The 21,595-nt window shown below is 40.6% G+C and overlaps 1 protein-coding gene across 3 annotated transcripts in view; it reads right to left on the bottom strand.

The window, feature by feature from the left end:
* The window catches only part of GRIP1 (glutamate receptor interacting protein 1), a 736,800-nt gene that overhangs the window by 23,709 nt on the left and 691,496 nt on the right, over positions 1-21,595 (bottom strand). For 2 of the 3 annotated variants that reach the window (XM_057557421.1, XM_057557422.1), the window contains 3 exons: positions 9,192-9,348; positions 8,256-8,367; positions 3,346-3,579 (listed from right to left, as the gene is read on the bottom strand). In XM_057557421.1, coding sequence (XP_057413404.1) covers positions 3,346-3,579; positions 8,256-8,367; positions 9,192-9,348 — 503 coding nt within the window. Of the gene's footprint in view, positions 1-3,345; positions 3,580-8,099; positions 8,145-8,255; positions 8,368-9,191; positions 9,349-21,595 lie in introns of all 3 variants that reach the window. The other variant, XM_057557420.1, reaches the window with a different exon arrangement.

The following is a 21,595-nucleotide window of genomic DNA, read 5'->3' as shown; positions in this document are numbered from 1 at the left end:
AGGAAAGGTATTGGTGAGGAGGGCTGGGTGGAAAAGGAGGGGCAGATAATGGAGAGGAAGTTGAAACTCAAGAAACTGGAAGATTAAGCCCACGCTTTACTCTTTCTGTATCAGGAGACGGAGTGGTTTTTGCTTTTTGTTTGTTCTCCCCAGGAAGGGGGATGGATACCGGCCCATTCATTCCTATCCTCTTGAAGCAGTTTCTAGTGCCAGTAAGAGTTTGTAGGTACTGGCTTGGACACGGACAGATCCACAACTTGTTCTCATGGCCAGCTTTCACCGAGTGGCACACAGCCACGAGAAAGATGGCAACTGGAAAATAACACCAAGTGTGTTCAGAATGGTGTGCTATTAACCCTACCCAGCCTTTCCACGCTGGTCTTTGCAGCCCCTTGGGAATTCCTCCACTAGGTCTATGTAGAAAAGTCCACCCAAGGGGCTCAGGGAACTGAAAACCAGCCTTCATTCCACTTGCCAAGCTGTGCAGTCTTGACTTGGGGTAATTTTTAACTTGAGGAAGGGATGTTTTTCTATTTCCCTGGTCCCCTCTCCACATCACCACCCCCCAAAAGAGTACCTTTTCCTCACTTCTGTGAAGGTTTAGTACAGGCTAATAGCACCCCAATGGGAAGGTAACTCAATTGCATCAACAAGGCACTGTGCCTTTTCATGGTGTCAGGTAATCCTGCAGTGTTCAAAGGACGCCCATAATCAAGACACAAGCGCGATTACCAGTCTCTGCTCTGAGTAAAGTGACTCTTCTAATGACTATTTCTCCTCTCAAGCATTTCAAAATTGGAGAATGTGTTTAACAACAAACATGTGGATGGCCTATCAGGGTAATTGAATTCACTTAAAAAAGAAAAGATATCCGAGACGTGAGCATAAACCACTCCCAGAATTCCATATTGTCAGGGGGCAGGCTCCTCCGCTACATTTTCACTTAACAAGATCATCTTGGGTGTCTTACAATGCCCAGGACACCACCTAATTCTGAGCATCTTATTTTGTTTGGTATCAATCTGGAAGAAGAGTGAAGCCACATGGGAAATGCACTTACTGCTACCATTGAGGGGAAATGACTGAAGTGAAGGAAGAAAGAAGTGCCCCATTTATTAGGTCAAGTGGGTCCAGCGGAGTCTGTGATCTGTGGCCTCTCAATTCACAGCCCCCCACACAAATGTTCCAAACAGTCCGTCCTCTGCAACTCATTGTGCTGCTAAATGCATGACGCTTTTTTTTTTTTAAAAAAAAACAAGATGTATTTTCAGCACATTTTTTAAAACCTCAGCTATAACAATTTGCACAGCCAATTGACTGTCGTTATCTTTGCTAACTGCTTTCAGTACAGGAGGGATGGGGAGACAAGCCTTTGGTATTGCTGGGCTATCAGGAATCTCCCTTTGAGGAGACCGCTTCACTCCAGAAGGAAAAATGGCTCTATTTTATACTTGCTATTTCCCTATCCTGTAGCTGGAGGTAATAAATATCTGCTAAGAAGCACTGTTGTGGGAGGCTAAAAATAGAAAGAATACAGCACACAGGAGGCACTCACTGGTATCCTTTTCCTTTGGTGCTGAAGGAAGGTGGGTTACCCAGCATGCTCCCCTCTGCCTGGGCAGTAGACTTTTAGAGAAGAGGGGAAGGCAGGGTTCCTAAATAACCGAGGGAATCAGGAAGGGCCAGCCCTTTTCTTGGTACAGCAGAATTAGCAGTTACTATGCAGCTTCTGCAATTTAATCACCACTGGAGTCCTTACAGCCTCCTAATGGTTTGTCAATTAGCAGATTAGGATATGTGACAGGTGGTGAAGGCTGGTGTTTACCAGACAGACGTCAATTCAGGGTAACTGGATAAACTAACTTGTGATATGGGGCTAGAGCTGGGTCCCCACCCTAAAGCATCAGAAACTTCTTTGCTTTTCTGTAAAGTCTGTAATGCCTCTGAATGCACAAGGCTCTCGTTGGCAGATCTGCACTCCCTCAGTACACTGCTATCTGTGACATCCTTTTGTACATATTTCTTTCTGTGCTTTGGAATGCCTTCCCATCCTCCACCTTCCTGCGGAGTCAACACCTGCATCTAGGAAGGCTTTATCATTCCTCTGTAGTGGGTTAAGGTTCCTCCCCAACCCTCCCCCCCCTCACCACCCCCCCTGCCGTCCCCCAGGGCAGCCTAGTCTAGCGTCTATTGTACTTATCCCACCATCTTCCTACTGTTTCCTGGACTGTCTCCCCATTAGACCATGTGCTCCCTGGGGATTTATAATACATTCTTTAAGTAAATGAATGCACAGTCTATGCATTGAATGAATGAACGAATGAATGAGTGATGAAAGAATGAACCCAGGATTGGAACACAGAATTCAGAACCCAACTTCCTATACAATCCTTTCTTTCACTATAGCCTTTGTCAGCTGCAAAACAGCTACTTTTAATAGTTAGGGAGACTGAAGTCATTAGAGGAAAAAGGGAGTAGGTGGCCTTTACCTCCTCTCAACCTGACATTTATATGCTCTTCTGGGTAAGACCGATAACTTATCTCTAGTTAACAGATTATTAACTACAGAGAGGGTCTTGGCTCTCAAGGAAAGTAGGGTGAGATTGTTACCAACTATACATCCTTATGTATTAGCAACAAAACAACAAAAAGCATTAGAGTTCTACAAAAGAAAACCAGAGAAAGCTCCCTCCCACTGCTTTCCTTGGCCTGGGTTCCACAGACACTGTCACCTACACGTGCCTTGTTCAAACTCTGCCAGCAACTCAAATTCAGCTCTGTTCGCAATCATAGGTTTTCTTCCATGAAGCAAAGTGAGGCAACTATCATAGCAGAGATGGAACATAACCAGGGCTTACCCTGTCCTGACCCAAGACATCTAAATGATGTCTCAAAGAGAACTTCATGTCCCCTGAATAATACAACCTTCTACTGAGAAGTCTGTAACTGATGATTAAGCCTTCCAGCGTCACCCCTGAAACCCCTTTTCAGTGAAGCTGGGAGTGTACGACATTTAGAAAATCCTTCCCCCTTCCAATGAAGTTGGAATAACAGACCAACTCATTCAAGCTCCACGTGACACTAGAACCTCAAACTTCTGTGAGAAGATTTTGGCCATAAATACATTTCTGATAAATTCATTGCTCGAAAGCCAGTGTTCCCCGTTTTATGAGATCACCTCTCAGAGATCACGTTTTGAGAACAATCGGTTTCTGATGATCTGCCTTTAAGCTCTAGTTTCTCTCCTTGGCTGAGCCCACAGTAGAATGTCATGATCATGCTTGCCTCAGGGTGGCCACGCTGAACAGAATGTGACCCTAAGGGAAGAGAAGAGAGTTTCCTGACCTTGTGCAGCTCCACAGGAGTTGGGGACATGATCTCCTTCATTTCCTGCTTCATTTTTCTCAGGGTGACAGACTTCCTGCCCACATCCGAGGGCAGAGTGTTGCTCCGAGTGGTCTGGCTGTAGTGTGGCCGTGAGCTGCTCCGTTCCTGGAAGCTGGCCTGTCGCCCCAGCTGACTGCGAGGTGTAGGGGCCTCGTGATTCAAACTCATCGTGCTCCCCGACATGATTGTTGCCTGTGGCATTGACAATTTTCAGAAGCAATTAAGCCACGGACTAAGAAAAGCGTTTGGTTGCTCAACATGAAGCACATTTCTCCTTCTGCCCAGTCAAAATACGGTCTCTTCAGGGCATAACCAAAGGCTGGAGAATGGACGTACTAACTGCACCATGAAAGTCAGGGAAAATGCTTCGCAAGTGACATTTATAATGCACAACTCAAATCCAATTTAAGTACTTAAGCCATTGAGTTTATTTAATCAAATACCACCCCTGGCAGTTTGTAGGCAAACTGAAAAACTCTAACATCTGCTTACTGCAAACTACATTTTAAGCATTAACTTTCCACTGAGTGGGATCTAAAGATGGGATTCAAAAGGCAACCTTCAGTATATCTTACAGAAATGAACTAAGAACTCCTCAGTGGGGACCAGGCTGACCCCATTTGCAGTGGTGCCTCTAGCCCCACCTGGAGGTAACAATGGGCTGAAATGAGGCTATTGATACAAAGGCGAGGGCTTCTACTGAATGCTGGCTGCCTAGCTCTGGCATATTGTCTTTCCTTTGGCCACGTGGCCGGCTGGAGAAGTTTGTAGATCAGGTAGGTCTCCACATCATTTGGCGTAGGTCAGTGTTTCTTAGAAATGACCTTTGTGTAAGATCCTCACAGAGGTTAAGGAATAATCATTTATCACGCTACCGTATTCAACCCTTTGCTCAAAAGTGATGAGACCTGGATTGGATTTTACCAGTGAATTGAGAAGTTTGTTCAGTTTCAAATATGTTCCCTGCATAATACACAAGGAATGGTAAGATTAGATCTCAAAAATGACTGAGTCTCAGAAGTGGAACAAAAAGAGCATTTGAAACCAATATCATGCTGGGAATGCTCATTTCTCATGGTTAGAGGATGCTAAAATTCTGAAAATATGCCTGTAGCCAGCTCTGTGTTCCTCCATACGATGGTTATATAATGGTATACCAGCATCAGTGAATCTGCATGAAATCATGGATACAGAAAACAAATTCCACGTGCCACGTGACTGGCTACAACACGATCTAGTGGTGTTAATACCGATGCTAAAAGTAACAGAAGTGTAATTTGTTGAGTCCTTTGAATGTATTCACGCATTTAAGCCTCACAACAACTTTATGAGGTAAGTGCTGTTATTCCTCCTAATTTACATGTGAGGAAACTGAGGCACAAAAAGGCTGACCTACACAAGGTCCCATAGGTAGTAAATGAGCCAAGTGCACTATCTAAAATTACTGATCAGGAGGGAATACTGCAAAGTGAAGAGAGTTTTCATTTGTTATCTTGCTAAGATTTATAATTCCAAGCTTCACCTGGTGTTCAGCTATACACATGCCACTAACAAGATCTCTGAATGACAGCCAAGTGTTAGCACACAGGTAGGTATATCTACAACTCTGTTGAAAAAGAAACAAAACAAGTGAACTTATCAATATCCTGACTAGATCAGTTATCTTACTGATAATTTTGAAAAAAACAATTGTAAAAAAGACCTTATGGGTCATTGAGCATTTACAAATGCTAAGTACCACATCTGTGTGTGTGTATGTAGCATACCATTAAATACTTACAATAACTCTATATGGTAAGGTATTATAATTATTATACCTCCTCATTTCACTTAAGGAAGGGGATGCCTGGATAAGTGAAGCAACTTACTCAAGAGTCTGGGATTACAACTTTAGCAATCTGTCTCCAAAACTCTTATTCTTGACTATGAGGCTATATTGGTTCTCAGTCAAGTATGAGGTTGAAACACATAAAACTGAATTTTTTTAGTAAATGAAAAAAAACCCCTTAACATTTATCCAGTGTGGATTATCCATATAATGGTTTATTTTAGATAAATCCCCTTTAAATTGAAACCTTTCTATTACTAGCTTTGTTGGTAACATGGGACATCCTTTTATTTTATGGCATTTAACTCACACATATCATTTCCTTGTTTAATCTACTGCTACTGACAGCATCTGATGATTGTTTTCTTGCTGTGGTGACCATCCACCTATTGTTTTTACCTATTTAGACTAGTTATTTGCTTTGTTAACATTTATTTTTAATACTCATTTTTCATTAGACCAACAGGAAACACACTGGAAGTCAAATAATCACTACAGCTGGGAGACAACACTTGTGCTTTGATGAGCCTTAGCCACAACAGAAGTTACAATCTGATCTAGAAAGGGTTCTAATGGAAGCAATGACAGACTATCAAAAGGTCTTCAGGTCGAGTTTTCAAAGGATAGATTGTTTTGTTTAAAGTGAATGTAAATTGAATTAGTGATATTGCTGAAGGAATATTAAAATTAAAACACAAAAACTAAAATAAAAAGTAATTATTTAAAGTTTTCTAGGATTTGTTTCTGCTTCAAGAGTATGTATTGCCTGTTTTCATTTTGCACAATTCATAATTTATATTATACTTTTTCAAAATTATTAGTGAGATAACTGGTATACATACAACTTAGGAGGAACACGTTCAAGAGTTCTCTATCTGACGTTTAGTTAAAACTTCTTCCTATGTTATACTAAGCAAAAGATAGTTAAGGCAGTATTCATTACTCAAAATGTGGCAAAAATAATTTCTATCAAACATTTATTGTGTCATGTTCTATGTTAAGTGCCGTATAAACATTAGTCATTATAATCCCCACATTTTAAAGAAGAAATACCTGATAAGGAAATTAAGTAACTTGTCCAAGGTCTTAGTTTGAATTTTTCTCTTTTGTTAAAACTATATATTTTTCAGCACTAAAGCTGAACCTAAATTATTGCTAGCAATGGGGAAAATGACTAGTATAATTTTCATTTTCATTTCAATTGTAATCATTTTTCATCTTAGCTAATCTTCTACATTTGTTACAGTTATAGTACGCTTTAACTTTTAATGCTGGATATAAATTTCTTATGCAGGAACCTAGCTCCAATAATAGTTTTTGCATAGTAGCTTTTGCAATCAAGGGAGCAGGGTTCATCCAAACTGATAAATGAATACTCTTTGTGCTAAAAGTGTGAATGAGATTCTAATTTATGGATTTGTCAATCATTCTTCCTAGTTGAAAACTTTAGTTTCTCTTTGGCTGTTAATTCAACCCATTTTTTTTCCTGGATGTGTAATTTCGAGGGCCACACCTGCCTGAAACGACGTTAGAGAAAACCTATTGGCTCCTGCAACATGACTTCTATGCTGACGGATGTTGTTTCCATTAGGTAACTCAATGTCTGAGTGAAAACACAAGTTCATTGTATTACTTTTTACATCATCTTCATTTTACCTAATGTAGAAGAAGCTATTAGAAGAATAGCTGCTTCTTCAAAAGAGAAGTATTTCAAAATGCAAAATGAAAAAGGCATAGGAGCCAAAACATGCTTTGAAAAGCAGGAATATGTTCAAAAATTGTGAACTGAGATCTTTATTCAGTTTGGGAGAATGCCGGTCCTTCTGCATACGGGAAGTCGTAAAAGTTTAAATAAACCACCTGATACTTAAGCACTCTACTTTTTTTTGAAAGTTTCATAAAAGGCAATCAATTGCTAACATCTTAATTTATTTAAATTTTATAGGATTATCCATCTCCAGGTCCTTTAACTTGTGCTCTGAAGCTGCAATTCATGCCAGGTAATAATCATGATGTTTACAAATTCAAATGAATATTTTTCTTTATAATTCTCTTTGCAGATTCACAAACATTAGAATCACATAAAATATCCACACATGCATTTGAGAAGCAAAATAATATAAAGATGAGTCATCGTTTTAGAATTGCAAGAGTTCCACCCCATTAGGCCATTCACATTCCTTATGGTGAGTTGGGGACCTCATATGACATCAAAATAAAAATGAAACTTTTGCCGCTTTATTTTTTACAGCTCAGAAAATTTAAAAGAACATAAAAGGAAACAGTCCAGGACTTCCCAGACCAAAGTGTGAATACCGTCAGCAAATTTATGGCTTGGATTAAAGAACTCACCAGGAGTTCAGCTATTATACTCCGTCTCTCTGCAACTCCTTGAATTCACACTAAGTTAACATAGAATCAGGATTTGCAATCAACAGCAACGTGGTCTGTAATATGTTGGCTGCTTTTCAAACAGACTGGCTTTTTTCACCAGCTGCACTGTCATCTACTTTAAGGGCAAAATGAAGTAAAATAAAATTTCCTCTTATGTTCCTCTTCACGATCAAATTAATGTCTCTACCAGGTACAAATGAAAACATGCCAAAGAAACCTTTCTAAAGCACATAAGAGAATGAGGGATGCCACTGCTGGGAGGCTTAGCTCGCCCCGAACGAGAAAGTGGCAAACAGGTACAGTCAGGGTTAGCAGGGAGCGATGGCAGAAGCCACAGGTCAGTAAGCTCGGGGGGGCGGGGGGTGGGGGGGTGGAAATGGGGAAAGAAATACTTTTAACTGCATTGGATAAAATCAAATCACTGTCCAGACGGCAAGGGGGCAGGGAAGGCAGCTTCACAAGCAAAAATATAAACATAAAGGGTAGCTACCAAGAGATTCATGTTTCTCAAAGACACACGCCTGTCAGCTTTCTCCTGTGGAAAGGGTTAAAGCTTTTAAATGAACTGGTGTGATCAATGCCAACTCAAAAGGACCAAGAGAAAAAATGAATGTAGAAACAATAAAAGTAGCAGGACCGAGGCTACCTCGAGTTCTCTGAGAATTCCTGATTGTCCACAGGTTTCCAAATCCTCTAGCGCTTGGGACCAGAAGTTCTCCTCTTGCTCGGCCTCTGCGCTGTCCGGAGCCCCTGTAAAACTGTTGTGAAAAACAGTCTGGGTTAAGAACTTGCCAGACATTTTTTTTTTTTTTGGTATCCAGAATCTCTCTCTCCTTCATCTCACACACAAAATAGAGATTCGTTTTGGATCTGGCTTTCTTCCCACTGTGGCCTCCAAGTCAAGCCAGCTCCAGTAGAAGGACGCTTTAGGAAACTCAAAGTATCTCAAAGACCAGAAGGACCATGGTCTTACTAACTGAATTTCAGAGTATTCACGGCTGCGTCAACATGGCACCTGTGGGAGTATCTTTCAGCTGCTCTTGTCCACAGGGAAAGGGAAATCAAACTTTTCTCTAAGAGAGAAAAATATGCTTTCCCCACTCATTATAAACATCAGTATAGAGCCGTTAAGTGCTATCGCTTTTTATGAATTTCCTTAAACTATTTTGGTAAGGAGCAAACTGCTACAATAGACCTCTCAGTTAAAAATATGGAACCCTCAGTTAAAAAAAAATTTTTTTTTCTAATGTAAGGTAATGTGAAACTAAACTTCTAAACGAAAGGAGAGGGAACTAGTCATAGAGTGAGGACACGGTTTACAGAAGTAGAATTTCCTCATGTGCTACTGTTGTTTTCATTCAGGGAAACTTAGCTCTTGCCCTGTTGTGTGGTGGAGCCCTGGCTCCCACTGGGCAGGCCCAAGTCTTCAAATCTGGGCATGGGGCCAGCACGGATGGTGACAGTGGCTTCACACGATGCTTCCAATGCTAGCAGTAGGTGCCACCGGAAGTAGAGAAGTTCACATCTGGCCCAAATGACCCGGAAGCAGTTGGGACAGGGCAGCAGTTGGTGAAAACCTTACCCACTGACTGTGGACCGGTCCCAGTCTTCGTTACTCAGCCCCACATCTGGGTAAGTCTGGCTTCGAGGCTTAGTGACTGGGGACAAACTGCCTCTCTGTTTGGGACTCCTCCAGTCATAGGTGTTGAAGTTGTAGCCTGAGGCCTGAAAGCCAGCGCCTGAAACAAAAACAAGGCGTTATATTCTATTTTAGTAACTTGTCTTTTTCTGTAGTTTCCATTAGTTTGTTCAAGGGGGTTGACTTTAACAGAATTTGGGATCATGAAGGCCATCAAGACAATACTTAAATCTTACATTAAAGACACATTCACACCTATTATCCCTAATGAGTCTAACAACAGCCCTGAAGTAAGACCCTTAGACCCAAGCAGGAAGAGCCACAGTGCTGGACCTGTGCTTTCGGTGACTCCTGCCCTCCTCGGTCCGGGTGAGAAATCTGCTGGGGGCCTGGGGGCGGTGGTGGTGGAATAGGCCCAGACCTGTATCTAACCCTTTCTAGTGCAAGCTCCAGAAGGTCAGAACCCTGACTTTCCTGCCCAGACACCCTGTGTCCACTTCCAGGGTGGAAGTCTGTCCTTCTGAGAGTGGAATTTGCCACCAGATGTGGGTTCCAAACCCAAGGCGTGGCCAAGGGGCGCTGGTTGCAGGGGTGTGGACCAAACGTGGCTAAACCGGCTGGCGTCCACCAATGTTAGGGATGGGCCTGAGGATTATTTCATCCACCAAGAAATGACATTGTTAGCGAGTAGAGGGGTCAAAGAACTACAGCACCAGCAATAACGGCAAACACAAGGTGGGCGTTTACTATGCACCCAGAACTTCATTAAGTGCTTTATTTGTATCACCTTATTTATTCTTCATAATTATCTTTGAAGGTAGATACTGTCATTATTTGCATTCAAGGACCTAGGGGGTACTTGCAAACTTTCCTGGGGGTTCCAGTCCTAACTTTAGGAGAATCAGTTTTCAGATCCTCAAATTCCACAGGCAGGTCTTCCCAAAACCGGCCTCGCTGAGAAAGTTCCGGGAGGATCTGAGATCTGTCAAGTCTCCCTTCTTACTTCCCCATTCACAAGTGTTTTCCTGCCCCTTTACAAATGAAAGACATATTTCTCATCCATATCAAACCTCTGAATGAGCTTGGCCCTGGGATATAAAAACTCCCAGGCATCAAATCAAGGGATAATTCGGGAAAGCCTCATTCCTGAGGGAAGGTCTTGGAGTGCAGCCTTATTTCAACCAGGCACAGATTTAGTGCAAGGCTTTTACCCCCTCTCATCCATCTATCTCCCTGCATCTCAGAATCAGAATTCAGAAGGACAGCTGTCAGGGTGAGGAGGTGGGCACATTATGATGTTTATTTGAGCTGCAAAACAAAGACTGACTTCCTTTCCAACAGGGAATTAAGTCTGATTGGCTTGATGGGTGACAGTGAGGAATGGCTTTGACAATGAGGTTATATAATGGACAATTTTCCACGAATTTGAGCTAAATCTGTGACTCCATATTTTGACAAAAATATATTTAAGCATATTTACCGCAAACTGGAAATGACAGTTTTTGACAGTTTTGCAATGACAGTTTTTGCAAATTATAATTTGAGGAGACAAAAGTTAGGATGACGGGCTTCCCTGGTGGCGCAGTGGTTGAGAATCTGCCTGCCAATGCAGGGCACACGGGTTCGAGCCCTGGTCTGGGAAGATCCCACATGCCGCGGAGCAACTAGGCCCGTGAGCCACAATTACTGAGCCTGCGCGTCTGGAGCCTGTGCTCCGCAACAAGAGAGGCCGCAATAATGAAAGGCCCGCGCACCGCGATGAAGAGTGGCCCCCACTTGCCGCAACTAGAGAAAGCCCTCGCACAGAAACGAAGACCCAACACAGCCATAAATAAATAAATAAATAAAAATTGTATAACTTAAAAAAAAAAAAAAAAAAAAAAGTTAGGATGACAACTAAGTGTGTGGCGGGGTCTCAGTTTTTCAAAATTCTTCGCGAGGGGCCTTCAGCTGGGAGAGCAGGGGCTGACTGGCTGGTCTGACTTTATGGTTCGTGCTGTAACCACCACACACGGCTTCATCTACTACTTCAGGCTGTGACCCGTTACGTGTGTGTGTGTTTACATGTGTGTACCGGGGTTGCAATATTACATTCATTTCTTACTATGCTTAAAACACATAATCTAGCAAACAGGCCTAGGGCTCCAATTTCACATGCAATTCAATGACCCAACCACATAAGATGACTGTCTCCATGCCATCCTTTTGTTTGTCTTCCCCATTCACTTTCCCTCTACTCGTTTGGTCCTATAATGCCATCCTCACTATCTGTTAGACCCCAGAGAAAGCAGGATGGCCAAGGATAACGCTCTCTGATCAAAAGGATTTAATCTCCAGAATGCAGGGGAAAGCACACAGCCGCATCATGGAAATACTCTACGAATCTCCTGTTGTAGGAAACCAAGGATTAGAAGTCCTTGGCACAGAGGAACTATTTACAGTTCAAAATCTCATTTTCTTTCTTGGGTAACTGCAGAGTGCGGCTAGACATTTGGCGAGAAGTCTTGTGTGATGAATGTGCAGTTTTCTGTCGTTAAGTGTTGAATTAAGGGAACACATGAGTCTCCTCTTGACGCGGGGTGACTGGGCAACACTGCATCTCTTGGCTCCGTCTGACAGGCTATGCATCTTCTCCTTCTGAACCAAATAAACGAACCCCCAAATATTCACATGAAGTCTCTTAAAGAGAGTTAGGGGAAGCCCGCGCCTCACTTCCCTGACCCAGCTTTAAACTTGCTAAAAGCCAAACACTAAATGGTTGTGTCCTCCGGCGGGGGCATCCTTTTCTGACAGGCATTAACCCATATGACCGGTCAGTTCCCAGGGGAAACTCCAACATGCTTTAAACTGAGCAGATTAACTTTATGATTTTCCTTCCAACTGTTGTAAGTAGTTCTTGGTGACTTGGGCAAGAGTGTAAGGATGGCCTCGAGCAGATATGAAGCATCAGTACTAGGAAAATGTCCCCTCCCTGCCGAAAGGCGTGTCTCTCTATACCAAGGATGCCTTGTCTTAATAAGCATTATTAAATGATTATTGCATTACAAGAAAGCAGGGCACGAAAAGGGAATACAATTCAAATATTTTTGCGTTAGGCCTGAACTTAGAAGACCTGGGTCTGTTCCATGCTATGCTAGCACAGGGACTGAAGTAAGAGAAGACCTAGGTTCAGATCCCAGGTTTGCCACTTCCTTGCTCTGCAGTCTTGGCCAATTCACCTCCATGTAAAATAGGGATAATGACACGTGCTTCACCAGGTTGATGGGAGAATTAAGGAGAATAAAATACACAAACACTCATGAACATGCCTGGAACACAATGAGGTTTTAATGAAAACCTCATTTAATGTTCATTACTTTTATTATTTACTAAGTCACTCAACTTGTCAAGATCTCAGTCTCCTTATTATAAAACAAGGAAAGTAGGAAATCAGCATTGCTAATTCAGGAGATGTTCCAGCACCTCTAAGACTCGTCAGGTACCTGCAGGAGGAGCTGAAATGTAAAGATAATAAAACTAGGCTCCTGTCCTCCCAAACCGCACAGTTTAGTATAGGTTTGGGAGAAAGAGGAGGAGAAACAGGCATAGATAGAAAATGAGAATTCTAATAGCACGTGAGAAGTGTTATCCTTTCAGTCTGAACACACTGATAGAAAAGAACAGAGATCTGTCTGGGGGTCAGAATACAGGTCATGAAAGGTGTCAACGGAAAAGCAACATACAAGCTGGGACTTAGAGGATAAGCTGGCATTTACCAGTGGAAGTACTGCGGAAGCAGTGCAGGCCTAGCAGGAGGGGCTGGAAAGGTGCACTCATGATAAGCGCCGCTCCCTGGCCTCATGTTCCGTCAGTGGGTTCCCGCTTCACTCTCATGGAGAGAGCAGTAGTCCAGCGATTTTCTGGTCCCTCTTACCATCTGTACTTAATCCTCCCCAGAGGAGGAGCAGCGATTTACCCAATGGTCCAGTTCTGGAAAACAGCACTGGGAATGTACCCTTGGGCCCTTCTTGGCTCTCTCCAGACCCATTCTCTCCCACTGCTGCTGCACCGTGAGGTAAGCACACCTGGGTCCCACTCCTGGGGCTCACTGAACTCAAAGGAGGCAGGAGGCCAAGACTGCACGGTTAGCTGACTGTGGCAGACTACTAATTGCCTATCAAGACATCCATTCTTATCTTCATCGTTTCACTAGAATACCAGTTTTGAGGGTGGGCATATTACTGCTCAGGATAAGACTATATATCCTAGCCTCCCTTGAAGTTGTGTTAATTTCATTATGTAGAAAGTTCTGGCCAATGACATGTAAACAAAACTTCCAGAAAGGCTCCTTACAACTCTCTTTCTTGCTGCCTGGAATGTAGATGAAATGGCTGGAGCCCCAATAACTATCTTGGACTATGTGGTAAACCCAAGGATGGAAGGCAAGTGCTAAGCATAATAGAGAAGAAACACTTAAGAGCATGGGTCCTTGATGACACTGTTGAATTATATATTAGTTCTGAAATGCCTACTCCTTTTTGATTTATTTAGTCACTGCAATATTGGGGTTTTTAGTTCTATTCAGCTAAGTCAAATCCAACTGATATGCTGGGGTTAGAGTTTGCTTTGTAGATCTGACTTTCCCCTTACTTAAGTCTCAACATCAGACCTGGGTTGGGGTAGGGAAATAACAATCCTGACTCTGGGTGTTCATTCAATCCAGACTTTCTAACAACCCCCTGACTCTGTCAAAAAAAAAAAAAAATTAAGAGGTTGGTATTTTAATCCATTGCTGACTCCAATTTCTATTTCCCAACAGATTTAGAATTGATAAAGGCAGGGACTGATTAACATCAAAACACCTAGCGCTATCAGGGTACCAAAGACCAAAGCTTGCTTAGAGAAGAGTGAGAAGTTCAGGATGAGGAGTAAAAGGTACTGTGGGGAAGTGTCAGGAGATGAGATCGATAAAGCAGTTGGGGACTGGATTACAAAGAACTCTGTGTGTTAAACTAAGGACCTTTGGCTTCATCCGACAGCAAGAGAGAACCATCAAAAGAGTTTGTTTTTTAAAGGGAGTGGCATTGTTCGATTTAGGTTTTTCTAAAGGTCATTGATAGTAACGTGGAATGGTAAGATGCTCAAAGTAAGATGAATGAGGAAGTAAATATTTCAGACCTGATGAAGGATCTATAACCAAGGCAACGGCAATGAATGGAGAGACATGAGATGTTAAGCTAGTAGAAAGTAGGAGGATGCCTGGGTCCTGATAACACAGTGGGGCTACCTGCCTCCTCAGGCTCTGCCCTACAGTGGGAGAAAAGTAAGCCTCTATCTTGTTTAAACACCATCATCTGTATTTTCTTTTATACGCAGGTGAATCCAATCCCTAACTGTTGCAGGTGGATGATGACAGTGTAATTTAAAATAGGGAATATCTGAGGGAAATTAGGTTTGGGTAAAGGCAAGTTGGTTGCCACAGTTGAGAAGATGTTACCAGGCCCTGAGGAATATCCCTTTACACAAGGAGTCAAACTTAAAAGCCATGGAAAGAATAAAATAAATGAGGCAGCCCAGGTGCCAGAAAAATCAATTGCCAGAAATATAATTAGACTTCGTTTTTACTGAGTGATGATGTAAATAAGCACATAAAATTAACAGGTATGATACTGTAAACTAGATTTAAAATTCTAGATTGATTAGAAAATTGAAAGATAGAAGTAATTTAAAAATGTATTTCCTAAGTAGTTACTCTTCTTATTTAGAACTGGAAACCTTTTCATTTTTCTTTTTTTCTCCCTCCTTTCCCTTTCTCCCTCCCACCCTCCCTCCCTCCCTCCCTCCCTGCCTTCTTTCTTTCTTTCACATCTAGGTTTCAGTATCTGGTCTTATATTTTGTATAATAATGTGAGGGATGTTATGGATTGATGTTATGGGGGTTGTCACCCCCAACTCATAAGTTGATGCGCTAACCCCTAATGTGACTCTATTTGGAAATAGGGCCTTTAAAGAGGTAATTAAAGTTAAATGAGGTCATAAGGGTGGGGCTATGGTCCCATCAGATGGGTGTCCTTATAAGAAGAGGAAATGTGGACACACACAAAACACCAGGGATGCGGGTACACAGAAGACAGGCGATGTGAGGACACAGTGAGAAGGTGGCCATCTGCAGACCAAGGAGAGAGGGGCTTCAGAAGAAACGAAATCTGCCAACACCTGATCAAGGACTTCTAGCCTCCCAAACAGTGAGAAAATGAATTTCTGTTGTTGAAGCCACTAGTCTGTGGTATTTTGTTACAGCAGCCCAAGAAAACTAACACAAGGTATAAAATTCAGTCTAGATTCCTTTCACTGAGAGTAATGTTTAATTTTTATTCAGTTGCATGATGAAAAAATAGGTCTTCACAAATGTAGGTACTTCTGAAAGTTGATGGAATCTTGGTATAATAATTTTTATTTTTAGGGTAACTACACCTCAGATATTTGTAAAATTCGGATGCTCAATATTGTTTTTAGTACCACAATATTGTGCAGATAAATACCTTCCATTTGTAGCTCTTAATTCACATTCACTATTAATTTAGAGAAGTGATGCTGGTTCTTATTCATAAAGTTTAAAATCAGAGAATGGTTTTGAAAATCAATCTTCAACTCTACAATTTTGGGATTGTAGCTCCTCCCGTTACTTTTATTTTTGAAAGCCAATTTTAGCACAGGAGAGCAAGCCAGATAATTTCCTGCCAAATTTATTTCCTAAAGCCCCAATTTTGCTAAGAATGAGAAAATCGAATCATACATTTGTGTAACTATTTGTAATTGTTCTTGCCAAGAAATATTCAATGCATTTAGAGGAGACTGGTTTCAAAATGGCAGAGCAAAGATAGATCTACCTTCTCTTAGAAATCACCTCAAAACAAAGAACAGAATGTAAAGTCCATCTTCAGCAAAACTAGAATACTGAACCATAATACACGGGGAAAGTTACCAAATCCTGTGAAAGACAAATGGGGTGTGGAGCTAAGAAGCCAAGAGGAGACACCTCTGACCAGAGATATTGGAGAAGGCCCAGTCCTCCAAAGCAGGGGCCATGGCATGAGGCAAAACAATAATGCTTTGTTTGGAACACTAGAATGGATTGCATTGACTGGTGGCAGGAAGTGCCCTAGGCCCAGTTTGGCACCAGGGAAAAGCCAGGGAGGTGGGCTGAGAGATACCTCCAGACATGCCACAGACTGCATGAAGCAATCTCCCAGTGAGCCAGGCTGGCAGAGAGGAATTCTACATTGGTGGCAGCCTGCAGTTGCTGCCCTCTGCTGGCTGAGGAAGAATGCACTCATCGCAGGTACTGTGAACTGGGGGTAAATTTTGCGCCCTTCCAATTTAGGAAAAAGTCATCTCATGTAAACATAAGCAGTAATTTAAAAGTAACTGGCATAAGACATATACCAAGTTAATATTTAAACAAAGGAGAGAAGGCACAGAAAAACAAAGCCATAACAGATGAAGGATACTCATGAGAAAAAGACTGCCATGGAGCAAATGATGAATATGACCAAATATATCACAGCAAAATTAAAAAAATACACATCTCTATAAAACAAGAGATCAGAGATATGAGAGCTCAAGGAAAACTGGGCAAGGCAAAATCATAGAAGGAGACGAAACATGAGCTTGTAGAGATCAGAAAAGAAATGGAAGAGAAAAATAACCCTCCCCCAATGGAGAAAATCCTGCTGAGTCTCCTGTTCTGTGCTACTCTTTGTACGTACTATGTTGTGTTACCTAACTACGTTCAAGGAGAGCTGGACTCTCTGACTGTACATGTTAGTGTCTTTTTGATCAATCACCATCACCTTTTATGAAAACTATAAGGAAGAATGGAAATAAATGAATTATGCATTCAAGTCATAAACAGAACAAAATCTAAGAAGAACAAAGTTAATCAAATTAAAAGCAAAAATTTATTTAAAAAAATCAGAATGGAATTAAATAAATGCAAGAGTCAGTTCTTTGTAAAAAAAAAAAGGGCAAATACATCAAATGTAGAACCATACTTGGGATATAATTATAGAAACCAAGAAAATTACAAGAATCAAATAAGAGATTATATAATTATATGCAAATATATTTGAAAACCTGGATGAAATGGAGTTGTTTTCTTTTTTCTGAGATAATACAAATGATCATAATGACCTCAGAAAGGATCCAGCCATCCCACTTTGGGGTGTATATCAGAAGGAAATAAAATCTGTATTGAAGAGATGGCTTTACTCCTATGTCATTGGATCATTATTCACGATAGCCAAGATATGGAAACAACCTAAGTGTCTGCCAATGGATGAAGGGATAAAGTGTGGGATATATGTATATATACAAGGGAAATGCTTTAACCATAAAAATGAAGGAAATACTGCCATTTGCAACAACATGGATGAACCTGGAGGACAAGATACTAAGTTAAATAAGCCAGAGATGAAATTAGAATACTCCCTAACACCATACACAAAAATAAACTCAAAATGGATTAGAGACCTAAATATAAGACTGGACACTATAAAACTCTTAGAGGAAAACATAGGAAGAACACTCTTTGACATAAATCACAGCAAGATCTTTTTCGATCCACCTCCTAGAGTAATGGAAATAAAAACAAAAATAAACAAGTGGGACCTAATGAAACTTCAAAGCTTTTGCACAGCAAAGGAAACCATAAACAAGACGAAAAGACAACCCTCAGAATGGGAGAAAATATTTGCAAATGAATCAACGGACAAAGGATTAATCTCCAAAATATATAAACAGCTCATTCAGCTCAATATCAAAGAAACAAACACCCCAATCCAAAAATGGGCAGAAGACCTAAATAGACATTTCTCCAAAGAAGACATACAGACGGCCACGAAGCACATGAAAAGATGCTCAACATCACTAATTATTAGAGAAATGCAAATCAAAACTACAATGAGGTATCACCTCACTCCTGTTAGAATGGGCATCATCAGAAAATCTACAAACAACAAATGCTGGAGAGGGTGTGGAGAAAAGGGAACCCTCTCGCACTGTTGGTGGGAATGTAAATTGATACAGCCACTATGGAGAACAATATGGAGGTTCCTTAAAAAACTAAAAATAGAATTACCATATGACCCAGCAATCCCACTACTGGGCACATACCCAGAGAAAACCGTAATTCAAAAAGACACATGCACCCGAATGTTCATTGCAGCACTATTTACAATAGCCAGGTCATGGAAGCAACCTAAATGCCCATCAACAGACGAATGGATAAAGAAGTTGTGGTACATATATACAATGGAATATTACTCAGCCATAAAAAGGAACGAAATTGAGTCATTTGTTGAGACGTGGATGGATCTAGAGACTGTCATACAGAGTGAAGTAAGTCAGAAAGAGAAAAACAAATATCATATATTAATGCATGTATGTGGAACCTAGAAAAATGGTACAGATGAGCCAGTTTGCAGGGCAGAAGTTGAGACACAGATGTAGAGAATGGACATATGGACACCAAGGGGGGAAAACTGCGGTGATGTGGGGATGGTGGTGTGCTGAATTGGGCGATTGGGATTGACATGTATACACTGATGTGTATAAAACTGATGCCTAATAAGAACCTGCAGTATAAAAAAACAAACAAAACAACTAATACTAAACTTTCATTGGGTTATTTGTATGGAAATATGTTAATATAAATGTTTCAGACATTACATGAAATTTCTAAAAATCTTATATTTGTATTTGTATGGAAATATGTATGGAAATATGTTAATATAAATGTTTCAGACATTACATGAAATTTCTAAAAATCTTATATTTGTATTTGTATGGAAATATGTATGGAAATATGTTAATATAAATGTTTCAGACATTACAGGAAACTTCTAAAAATCTTATATGTTCTGGTATAAGGTTATAAGTAATAATCCTAGTTATTACTTTAAAATGTATATCTCAGAAATAACTAATTTTCTTGTCAACTGCATTATTATGAACTTTCATCAAATCTTTAACCATGGTCATTTTTAAGTCTTTTATCATTTACAGACAGTTCTGGGTGTACTCTGATGATTTTGCAAATATGTTCCTATAAAAGGGTTTCATCTTCAAGAAATTCATGGAAAAGACTCTGACAAGTACAGGTTTCTGGTAACTGACTCTATTGCTGAACTGAATGAATAAGCATTTTCAGAACTCTAATGAAAAACTGATGAACTCATAAAAGTGCTAACAAAAGATCAAGATGAAAAAAAAAATTAATTACATGGGACTGAGTGAACTGATGAGGATGAGTATAATTTTTGTGACTTTCTGTCTGAATTAAAAAAAAAAAATCCCACAAGGACTCAGAGGCAAAGAATATACAAATCAATTTTCACTGCAAAGTAAAGGAGCTGTTACAGTGGAGGATTACTGGACTGAATGTCAATATTATGACATAGTATGAGTGTGTTTCATGTTTGGTAATTGCAATCATTGTTGCTTTTGTTGTGGTCATCCATGTACAATGCTTGGTGTCAGTCTATTTATCTCTTGTAAAAATAAAATACAGTGTGTGTGTGTGGAAAAAAAAAAAAAAGAAATCATTCAGATCACCTCCCTTTTTTAAGTAAAATGAATTGCAAAACCCCGCATATTTTTTTATTGTCAATTCCCATTTATTTATTCTTTAGCTGTCTGTTTTAGTAGCTTAATGTTTGAGTATGAAAAATGTATTTGTGTATGATTATTGCTATTTATTAAATTTTAAATACTTTGCTGAATGTCATTTTAAAGCATGTTTGAGGTCTTGTGTATTTGTCGTGTTATGCTGTCAGGAAGAACTGACTGAAATGTTTTAATATGTATCAAAAATTAAAATGACTTCTTTTTTTTGTTAAAAAAAAATAAATAAATAAGCCAGAGAGAAAAAGACAAATACTATGTGAGCTCACTTATCTGTGGAACCTAAAAATAAAGTCAGACTCATAGAAACAGAGAGTAGTATGTGGTTGCCAGGGGCTGGGGAGCAGGAGATGAGAGATGTGGGTCTAAGGGTGCAAACTTTCATTTATAAGATGAATAAGTTCTGGGGATGTAATGCACAGCCCGGTGATGATAGTTACTAGTACTGTATTGTATACATGATGCTAAGAAAGGAGACCTTAAGCCTTCTCATCAAACACACACACACATAAATGGTAACTATGCAAGGTGAGAGATGTGGTAATCAACTTGGTGGTAATCATTTCACAATATATATGTATACCAAATCTTATTACATTGTATACTTTAACTACATAGAATTTTATTTGTCAATTACACCTCAATAAAGTTGAAAAAATAAACTCAAAAGAGAGAACTACCTAAAGAATATATATGACAGGATCAGACTGCCTGACTTAAGAGTCAAGAATTACAGATGTCACAAGAGCCTCACCGTCCATGAGTATGACAGTCCAGGTACCATCAATTTGTCAGTCTCCTCTTGTATTGATTGACCTTTGCAAACTCTAAGGAAAGCAATCATAGGGTTTTCTGAGAGTTTGAAGGAGGAATAACTAAGACAAGGGGGCCAAAAGCATAAGCTCTTGATAAGGCAGAAAGGCATGAATAGTATAAGAGTCAAGAGAATGGGGAGTGGAAGAAGCCGGCCCAGAAGCAGACTAGAAAAGGTGTGCATCAACAGAACTGAGAGTCATCCCACTGTGAGACTTCTTTAAACACAGTCCTTCTTTCTCCACCAGCTTTGATTACTCCATCCTTTTCCCCTTTTCATTAACTAAGTAAAAATTCACTCTGTTGGTACTTGTTAATTGTCTGGCCCTTCATCTGGGTAACCTCCTCCACAAGAATAAGGACCTCTTTTGTCCAACATTGTATACCCATCATATACTGGCTTTTATTGTGCCAGTCATTACATATTTACTTAATGAATGAATGGGGCAAGCTTGACATTTTGGAGTAGAAGCGGAGAACAATAAGGAACATGGCTGCAGAGACATGAATTCCTAGCCCAAGGAGGAAGATGTGCATGACGGAGGTACAACATCCTACTGGGAATGGAGCAACTATTATAGATTTAAAGGTAAGAGTCTTCTTGAGATATGGTAGAGAGAGTGTGCTGAGAGGCTGTGAGGACAAGGCGGAAAGATAATCTACATCTCACAACATGATATATCACAGGGGAAAAAAGGTACGGTTCTAGGACTTCCTTTAAAAAGTCAACTTCACGGGCTTCCCTGGTGGCGCAGTGGTTAAGAATCCACCTGCCAATGAAGGGGACATGGGTACAAGTGCTGGTCTGGGAAGATCCCACATGCTGCGGAGCAACTAAGCCCGTGAGCCACAACTACTGAGCCCGCGTGCCA

This window comes from Balaenoptera acutorostrata, chromosome 11 (assembly GCF_949987535.1).
Source record: "Balaenoptera acutorostrata chromosome 11, mBalAcu1.1, whole genome shotgun sequence".
Classification (NCBI taxonomy): domain Eukaryota; kingdom Metazoa; phylum Chordata; class Mammalia; order Artiodactyla; family Balaenopteridae; genus Balaenoptera; species Balaenoptera acutorostrata.
Note: the sequence above shows the minus strand (reverse complement) of the source record. Positions and strands in the feature narration are given on the sequence as shown.